At 40.6% G+C, this 9666-nt stretch overlaps 1 protein-coding gene across 1 annotated transcript in view; it reads left to right on the forward strand.

Moving 5' to 3' along the window:
* The first annotated feature begins 2130 nt into the window (after positions 1-2130).
* The window catches only part of TFG (trafficking from ER to golgi regulator), a 20712-nt gene continuing 13176 nt past the window's right edge, over positions 2131-9666 (forward strand). Inside the window, 2 exon segments of the mRNA XM_031060792.1 lie at positions 2131-2230; positions 3862-4069. Coding sequence (XP_030916652.1) covers positions 3886-4069 — 184 coding nt within the window. The 5' untranslated portion in view covers positions 2131-2230; positions 3862-3885.

Below are 9666 nucleotides of genomic sequence, written 5' to 3' on the forward strand. Positions count from 1 at the left end.
CGTCCCCCGGCCGCGGCTGAGGGAGGCGGAAAGCGACCGCGGCCTCCTGGGCCCGGGGAGCGGGAGATCCCGGGATCCCTGCCCCTGCACGGCCCGCTGTTTCCTGGGTCACCCAGCCACAAGAGCTGCCGGCTCCTCACTGTCCGGCAGGGATTGGCTGTGATTTCTGTTCCCCTTTGGGCCGGGCCTGCCCGAATGGGAACTGGAGAAAACCGAAAAGAGCTCTTCTCCGTCCTGCTCCCTCGCGTCACTCCCCCGCCTGCCTTGGGAAAACTCATGGCTCTCTCTCGGGAGGCGTTTGGGAGGCACTTCTGCTTGCTCGTGTTTCTGTCGGCGTCACTCTAATCCTTAACCCTGTTTTGACGGAAAAAAATAAAGCAGGAGTGTCTGTCCTTCAGTCGCCTGGGCAAGGCTGTTTTTCTCTGCTGCTGCGCAGAAAGGGTAGTGAAATGCAACGTGGTCATGAGATGCTGATTTTAGAGGGGATCCTGAAGTGACTGGCCTAGATTGGGCAATCCCTGTCCACATGCACCACCTAGATTAGTGCATGATGTGAATGGAAAGTGAGCTGGGAGGGGAGGAGAAGTCTGTACCTGCAAAATGCAAGTGGTACACCAGGAAGGTTAGAAACATGTCAGTGTGATTCTTACGGAAAGCAGTCTGTAGTCTGAAAGATGGAGACATAAATGTTTTTTTTGTTGGTTGGTCCTCGCCCCAGGAAAGTAGACACTGATTTTTGTTAAAAAGCTCGTTAGTGTGCATTCTGGATGTGTTCTCTGTAAAACTCTCTCAGTGGAGTCATCCATTCAGCTGTGTCACAGTGAGGGAAAAAGCTTTAGTGCTGTGTAATTCAGCAATTTGAGTATTTCACATGGTTTTCTATAACAGTTGCAAGCTATTGCAGTGTTTAGAATCTGTGTTTTTAAATCTGGACACCTTCAAGCAGAATGGAGAACAGCTAGACCAAAAAAAAGTGCATTTATTCTCCTGCTACCTTTTCGTAGTCGGAGATGGACAGCAGGTTTCTGTGGGCCATGTGGGTAAATGAGGCATTACAGTAGCTCCTTTCCTTGCACAAAGAAATGAACGATACATTCGATCTGTTGAAAGGCCACAGGAGTTCAGCTGTGTCCACCAAAATGTGTGTATGTTTAGGACTTAGAGATGAGGTTCAGTTCTTAATGTTAACAGTTCCTGAGTAGCAAATATTGCAATGCTGAAGAAGCAAAACCGGTGCCCATATCTAACGCTTAAACAGTGTGAGTGAGTAGCTAAATGAACTCTTTGGTTCAAGCACTGTTAGATGCATTGTCTGTATTTATCCAGTGCAGTAAACTTACCTGGAGCTGGAGCAGGCTGGGGTGAAAGGGGCCCTATCTTCATGCCATGCCTTGCTTATTTCATAAAATGTGAGTGAGGCATCAGAAAAGTAGTCTCTTCCTGTTCCCCTGCTTAGTGTGTCGCAGCAGTCTCTCACTGTCAGGAGCAGGCACAACCCTTTTTCAAGGGGAGCATTTCGTACCCAGGACGAGGAGAGCAGCTGCCAGTGGCTTTGTGTCTTTTCTGGGGTTTGCTTGTTCTCTCCCTTCATCCTGTATGTTCCAGTTTACTTCCAGATGAGTTGGAAGAGGAGAGCTGGGAAGCCCAGCTTTATGTGAAGAAAGGGGAACCTACTGTTTTTCTCTGGTTAGCAGTGAATCATCTAAAAATCAGATTATGGATTGTTGAAATTGGCTGTGCATGTGAAAGAGAGGAGTTGCCAGAAGGGTACACCCATGGGGTCAAAAGGGAGGAGCCAGGGGTGTTCCCTATTGGACTGTTCTGTATGCTAAATCATCTCTTGATCTTAGTCCTGGAAAGGAATACATTACTGTTAGGAATTCCTACATGCCATTAGAAAATTAATAAAATATTTTATTACAAAATTAGAAGTCTTGTCTGAGATCTCTGTTAGATGAATGCAAATTCTACAATACTCAAAAGTGTACATCTGATTGTTACATTATGGATAAAGCAAAGGCTTTTTATATTGAGTATATTCACTAAGATGTTCTAAAGTGAAAGATTGATGTGAATTGTGTCATTCTAGGGAAGTGTGACTGTAAATATGTTTATTTTCTGATGCAGCTTCCTGTTCCCTGCATTGATAGTGCATGGCGGCTTATCCTAACTCTGCCCTGAAGTGAGGTGGGAAACCTGTCCAACAATCCAGCATCACTTAACAAACAAGGTAATGATAAATTTGTATTTTTGGAAAGGAGATTAAAGGAAACCTGTGGGTCAATACTGTTTTATTTTTTAATGCTTAAATTAAAAAAAACTCCAGCAACCAACCAACTTGTGCAAAACCCTATGCTTTTAAATGTAATTTAGAGTTAATTAGGTTTTGTTGATGTGCCTGCAGTCAAGACTCCTATGTTGCAAAAGCTGAATAATGCATTAGTGAGCATTAACAATACTATAAAGCTCACAGTTTGATCACAGTGCCTCAGCAGCAAGGTGGCTTTGTTAATTGCTGGTCCCTTTTCCCTGCAGTTAGGCTGTATCCACCTACCTCTTACATGTGATGAGGAGAGCGAGTTTTGATCAATAATTGCTTGTGTCTTTTTGGGCTAAACAAAGGGCTTTGCCTGAAATCTTTGCTTTGTATTAAGTTAATTACCAAGACCTCCAGAAATTTAATTGCAGTCTAAAGATGGCATTATACTCCATCTTTTTAATGCAAAATATTGTCACTGAAACAGTAGAGTTAAATATAAAGAGGTGCATCAAGGAGTGTATTAAAGGCTTTAGCTGAGTGTCTTGTTTCTGGTAGGAGAGAATTTTCAGTGCGGTACTTCAAAAATAGACTGACTGTAGGAAAATTCATTTTTCTCATAAGGCACTGTGTTATAACATCCTTAAAGGTGAAAGAAAAATAGCTGCATGTCTGAGAGTTCTTTTTGTGCAAGTGAATGAACAATGTACTTGCCTGCATGTGGTTTCAAAAATCTTGAGTTGGATGTGGGCTGCTTATGTTTTAAGATGTCCAGTAATTGTATGTCAAGATGTTGTATGTTAAGATAACTGCTTCTTTAGTTGCTCCTCATTCCAGATCTATTGTTTTGCCCCTGTCCAAAACTTGAAAATAGGAGGGGACATTTGACTAACTATGTGGATCTCTTTTTGTGGTTTTTTTTCCCCTCTTATTCCTTTTTTTGAGTAACTTCACTGTAGTTTCAGATTTTTAAATGTAAAGCCTTTGTGTTTTTAAATGAGAGATGCTTAATACAAAGTGGTAATGTTTAAATTTTCTTAACTAAAATGTTAAAGATATAGTAGAAGTATATGCTGTGTGCTGCTAGGACACAAGATAGATACTCAGTGGCAGCAGTTGTTCACCTCTTAAAACACTGAGAGTAACAGACTGTTGTGGCCATGTGTTGAGCCCAATGAGTAGCTAATGTGTGGTCTATTGAGCTGCTTTTAAAAGTCTAAAATCTTGGTTAAAGTATCCCAATCAAAGTTTTCAAAAATTAAAAAATTGTATATCTTCCTTTCTGGAGAGGACCCCTCAGTGAGTTCTGATCATTTGTGTGATAAAACCAATGTTTAGCTCTGCACAAAAGTTTAGAAAATCATGCATGATTCAGCTTGATCCCCTTAGTAAAGCTACCTTAGAGCCTGAAATCTTTGACATATTTGTTCTGGCAGTCTTTTCTTAAATGAAAAAAAAAGCCATTTGTTCTTTTTTATAAGGGAGGGGCATGTAAAAGTAATCGAATTAGGTGATAATGTAAAGCTTCAGAACTGTCATCAGATAGATTAAAATAACTAACACTTTAGTTTTCTGAAATGTTCTTAATGTTTTGCTGCTAACAGGTCTGAGGTGATAAGGAATCCACCATGAATGGGCAGCTGGACTTAAGTGGGAAGCTGATCATCAAAGCTCAGCTTGGGGAAGATATTAGGAGAATCCCTATTCATAATGAAGATATCACCTATGATGAATTGGTGCTAATGATGCAAAGAGTTTTTAGAGGAAAACTTCAGAGCAATGATGAAGTCACAATAAAATATAAAGATGAAGGTAAGGTTTAATTACTACTGTTGCAGTTTAATTGGCTACTCTTGGTCTGATATGGTTTATCTATGGATAGAAACTTTGACATTCACCTTTTAGAATTGTCCAATGTCACGGGCAAATGCAAGTGATTTCTTGTGAAATCTTTTTGATCAGACAATAGAAGCTATATTTCTTTATCTCTTGTTATGCTTTCTTAACAGCATTTCCTCCATTTCTTTCCTGAAATATTTTCTCAATTTTTCTCTTGGAACATGCACTTTTTGCTGTTGCAAGAAGTTGATTGCAGGTTTTCTCTTCTGTTCATTCATTTAATCTTTTTTTTTTGAGTTTTCAGTGGTTTTGAAGGTGTAAAGAGAATAAGCATGTATGACCTAACACAAGTTCTCGTAAGACTGAAAACTTGATCTAGGTGGTAGTAATTCTTGATTGTTTTTGTCCATCAGTAAAGATTAGAAAAATAATTTTAGCTTGAAATAATGCATTAAAAGTTATCTTTCCTCTCTGGGACCATTTGAATCTGTTGCACATTGGTTGTTCCAAAGAAAATATTGATCATTAGTGTTAAAACAAACATAACCTTAAGGACTTCCACAGAATGAGGAGTGAATAAGCCTTTGAGATGCATACAGACAGAGAGTTATGGTTGGAGGGCTTTTCCTCTTTGAATGTCAATGGGGCATGGATAAGTTACTTAATTTGGGACAGAGGCATGGTGTTCATAAAATGAAACTTGGAATGAAGTGCTAAAATCCAAAGTCTCTTAAAGATTATGCTGTTGCACAGTAAAAAGTGCCATGTTACTGAAGCATTCGTGTTCATTTCTCTCTATAGCCCTAGGAAACTTTACTGCTGCCTGTGCTGCCTAAAATGTCAACTTCTGTTTATATATCTAAGCAATAAAATTTCACTTTGAATAACTCTGAGACATTTTTTGAGGTTCATGAAGTTTTTGAGATGCTGCTTATCAAAATTGTAAGTAGTGTATGTCTTGCGTCTTGACCAATATTTTGGGTCTTGATCTTTAGTTAGAGGGAGCTCAGTGGATTTGTGGTTGTTTTGTTTTCCCTCTCACCACATTTTTTTTCTTTCTGAAATGAGAAAGGTGAAAGGAGATGGGATGCTTTTTCACTAGATTAAATCAAGTTAGTTACTTTGGTTTTTTTTGCATTTTTACCCATGCTTTAAATATGGTCATTTGGGGGTTCTGGTGTATACTACTCTGTTTTATTCTGAATAAGATAATGATGTATGATGGAGACAGTAATAACAGTTTCATTCTTTGGTTGTCTTTCACAGTCTAGACACTTCCTGCTTTCACTTCTAGTTTTCTTTGTCTCAGAATTGTATTTGGTTTGCATGGCCAGGTTTTGGTTGTGGGGGGGCTACAGGGGAGGCCAAAGCCAGGCAGCTCCAGGACAGACATGCTGCTGGCCAGGGCTAAATCAGTCAGACATAGTGGTAATGCCTCTGTGGTAACATATTTAAAAGGGAAAAAAAAAGTTAGGGCACAGATGTAGTTTTGGCCAGAGAAGAGAGGAGCAAGAATATGTGAGAGGAATAGCTCTGCAGACACCAAGGTCAGTGGAGAAGGAGGGGCAGGAAGTGTGCTCCAGGCAGCAGCGCAGAGATTCCCCTGCAGCCCATGGTGCTGACCATAGTGAGGCAGAATGTGCTCATGGAGGTCCATGGAAGTGCAGCCTGTGGAGGAACCTTACACCAGAGCAGCTGGATGCCTGAGAAGAGGCTGTGACCCTGTGGGAGGCCTGTGCTGAACCAGGTTCATGGCAGGACCCATGGAGAGAGGAGCCCATGCTCAGGCAGGTTTCCTGGTAGGACTTGTGACCCTTGGGGGACCTGTGCTGGAGCAGGCTGGTCTTGAAGGGCTGCACCCAATAGAAAAGTGACCCACGCTGGAGCAGTTCCTGGAGAACTTCTGTTAATAGGATGTACTCACATTGGAGGACTCTCCCATGGGAGGGACCCCAGGCTGGAGCAGAGGAAGGACTCCTCTGCCTGAGCAGTGGCAGAAACCATAACCTTTGTTCCCTGTGCCTCTGCACCACTAGAGGACGAAGAGATAGAGCTGGAAAGGAGAGAGGGGTTGAAAGGTGAATTATCCTGCTTTGATTTTGACTGGTAATAAATTGAGTTAATCTCCCCAAGTTGAGTCTGTTTTGCCCATGAGGGTAATTGATTTGTGATCTCTCCCTTTTCTTATATCTTGTCCTTTGTTCTCTGTCCTGGCCATTTGTGGAGGGGAGTGATGGAATGGCTTTGGTGGGATGCCCCTGGCATCCAGCCAGGGTTAACCCACCACACAGAATGTATACTACTCCACTGTGATTTCAGCGTGTGTTATGCTAGCTGATCATCACTGCTGCAAACTGTGTGGTAGCTGATCATCACTACTGTAAACAAATAAATGTTCTTGCTATCAGTTAGTTGCAAGTGGTCAAGGAAAATGTTAACAACGCTTCAGTTTGCTTGTGATATGAGAGGTGTTACATCCTTAACTTCATTTCAGCTAAGTTAAGGTTCTTCTTTAAATCTGTTTCAGTCATTGGATGCATTGGATGATGTATATAATAGATATAGTAATATATACATTTTAGCAATTTCTGTTTTATTATTTATCCCTGCAGACCTGCAGGAACGCTTGTCTGGATCTGTTATGAGGAGATACCTTAAACTGATCAAAGGATGTCCACTACTTCCATAACCTCCATCTGTGTCTTCTCTGAATTCATATGCACAGTCTTTCAGTGTTCAAAGAATGTTTCATCTACCCCTCCATATTCCTACATTATATTTAGGTTATGTGGGGCTTTTATTAATTACCAGAGAAAAGAAGCCTCAGGTTGAATGCTGCTTTTGAAGTCAAGTTTTAGATTCAAGCTTTCAAACCCCTGAGCTAAGGAAATTACTCTGCTAGATGTGAAAATTTTCATGTGCTATTTAAAGTTCTTGAACACACATAACCCAATGTCAGCTAAAAAACCTCAACCCCAAACTAAAGAGGACTGTCAGCAGTGAATTTGTGTGAATCAAAGAGTAAAATTGCATCTTAAACGCACCATGTAACTGAGTTACACTTGCTAAAAGGCCCTGTGGAGCCAATAACAGGAACTTTACTTTTTTTAAAGTTATACTTGAATTTAAAACAGGGTGTAATGTGAGATTGGCTTTTGCTCTTGTTCTTCATTACCTTGTAACAGAAGATTGTTTACTCATGCTGCATGTATTCAAGCTGCTGTGCTAGTCAGTAATCTCAGCCTCTGTTAAATTTACTAGAGTGTGGGGAAAACTACATTTTGATGTAGTGTGGTTTTTTGATTGTGTAGGGTTTTGTGGTTTGTTTTTATTTTTTTAAAAATGGACTAAATGAGAAATAAAAGGGTGGATAAGCCTAATAGATAATGAAGCTTAGTAGATGAGGAAACAGCTGGCAGGGCAAAGGAATGAGTCAGATTTCTAATGTTATGAATACATCATGGTGATGCAGCATTAATGCTGAAATACCTTGCACAGCCCAGTGGTTAGTTTAAGGGAGTCACTAGTTTATAGAAAGAAAAAAGTTAGAATTGGCATAACAGAAAATGTGGTACATGGGAAATTGTAGAGAGGGAAAGCGGTGTCCCTTGTAAAAAATGAGAAAGATAAATTCCTAAAATAACAAGATTAGAAGGAAAAATAAAGGAAAGTCTGTTTTATTTTTCAACAGAAAATAATTAACATTGTGTAATCCTATCTGTGTCATGGTAACAGGAATTAAGCTTCATTGGCATTCCTTAAGATGAAGAGTTTTTTTACTATATCTAATATACTTAAATTGTCAGACACTTCTGTGACTTGACATATACCTTTTGAATCCTAGCTTATACTCTACTTGGATAATAATTTGATGCCTGTCTATAGGAACCATAGAACTGACTTTATGCATCTAACAAGATTCTGTACTTGGTACTTCACGGCCTTTTTTTTTCTGCCAACAATTTAAAATAGAAAATTTGTTCATTATTCTTAATGCCTTCAACCTAAAGGCTAAAATATGTGAGGGAGAATTAGGATGGAATGATCCCAGTTCTTTTGGGTGACATTAATCCATGTAAGCCATGTGTATTGATGTGCATTTTCTTTTCACTGTGCAGGATAGACTGCTAAGAACATGCATCTTTGTTCAGGTGGTGAATCTGAATGTTGACTGGTATGACAGAAGAGCATCAAAGGATGGTTTGTCAATGTTGTGGCTTGCTCAGAGAAGTAATTACAATTTATTGTGTTACCATGATGATAAGGAATAGAAGGGTTTTGTGTTAAGACACCGGTGGGTTTTGGTATCAGCACTTCGGAAAGGTTACTGAAAAGCTGGAGAAAGTGTTGAGTTGGAGGGAGCACACACCTCATCATACCCCTCTTTACCGCCAAAGTAAAAAAAGATCTGTTTAACTTTGATAAAGTCTGATTGTCCAAGTCATGTTATGGATCATAATGGCAAACAGGGACACTGAGCCTCCTCTTCCTGGCACTGGCAAGGTGGCACCAGGGAGGCTGTGTGTCTGTACTCACTTTTAATGTGTGCACTCCAGGACAAAAAGAACTTGGAAAAGCTGCAGAGGGGTTTAGCAGGGTGTGGTGAGGACAGGGAGGGGCTTTGTGCAGGTGGGAGCATTGGAGGGAGCTGGGCTTATTCACTGTGCTGCAGAGGGGGCTGAGGGCAGAACCAGTGGAAGGGGAGTTGCACTGTGAGCATTGAGTGCAGTGTGACCATTGAATGTGAGCAATTTGCAGTAGCACCAGATGGCAGCAGCCAGAAATTGCAGTTTGAGAAGTTGAGCATGAGTTTTGGCCAGGAGGGCAGTGTGTCACTGGAACAGGCTGCCTGGTGGGGTTTGGAGCCCTTGCTTCTGGAGACTTTCCAGTCTCAGAGAATCCCTGACTGATACTGCTATCAACAGATGTGAAAGTAAAAACAGGACATAAAAAAAAAACTTGAGAGGCAACACTATTTCTTTCAAGAAAACTTGAAACTTACTTTATATGCCATCACTTTATTAGTGTTTGTAACTTCATTTTGTTAGAAAGCACCTTCTTTGAAGACTGACACTTCAGGCACTGTGAGGTGTTAACTAATAGTACTTAAGAAAACCTTCCTTTGCAGAGGTGTTACTTGTAGTCATGGGTGACAAACTTAGAATATGTAGTTCTTCAAATTCTGAGCTGTTTCTACTTGATATCATGCGTTTTATTACTATTCATACTGAAGCATTATTTTCTTTGAAAATTTTAACCATAACTTAGATACAGTTTGCCCTTGTCACCAATGTGTAAGGAATTTATATACACTCAGAATTTTTAGGCAGTGATCTGTAATTGGAAACATGTTCCTGTGTCTGTCCACAGAGCCCCCTTGCTGCAGTGTTTTGTGGAGGAGTCTGGGCAGCCTGGAATTGGCTTTGTTCCAAGCTGTGTGGCATTTATCTAAACACTGTTGCTTTTCAAGGTGAAACTTCACTCGGTGTTTCACCTCTGTTATGAAACTGCTCAGGCAGGAAGTGTTCCTGCTATACCTTGTGCCAGTACACGTTTTCCTGATCATGTGC

This window comes from Geospiza fortis, unplaced genomic scaffold, assembly GCF_000277835.1.
Source record: "Geospiza fortis unplaced genomic scaffold, GeoFor_1.0 scaffold131, whole genome shotgun sequence".
NCBI lineage: Eukaryota > Metazoa > Chordata > Aves > Passeriformes > Thraupidae > Geospiza > Geospiza fortis.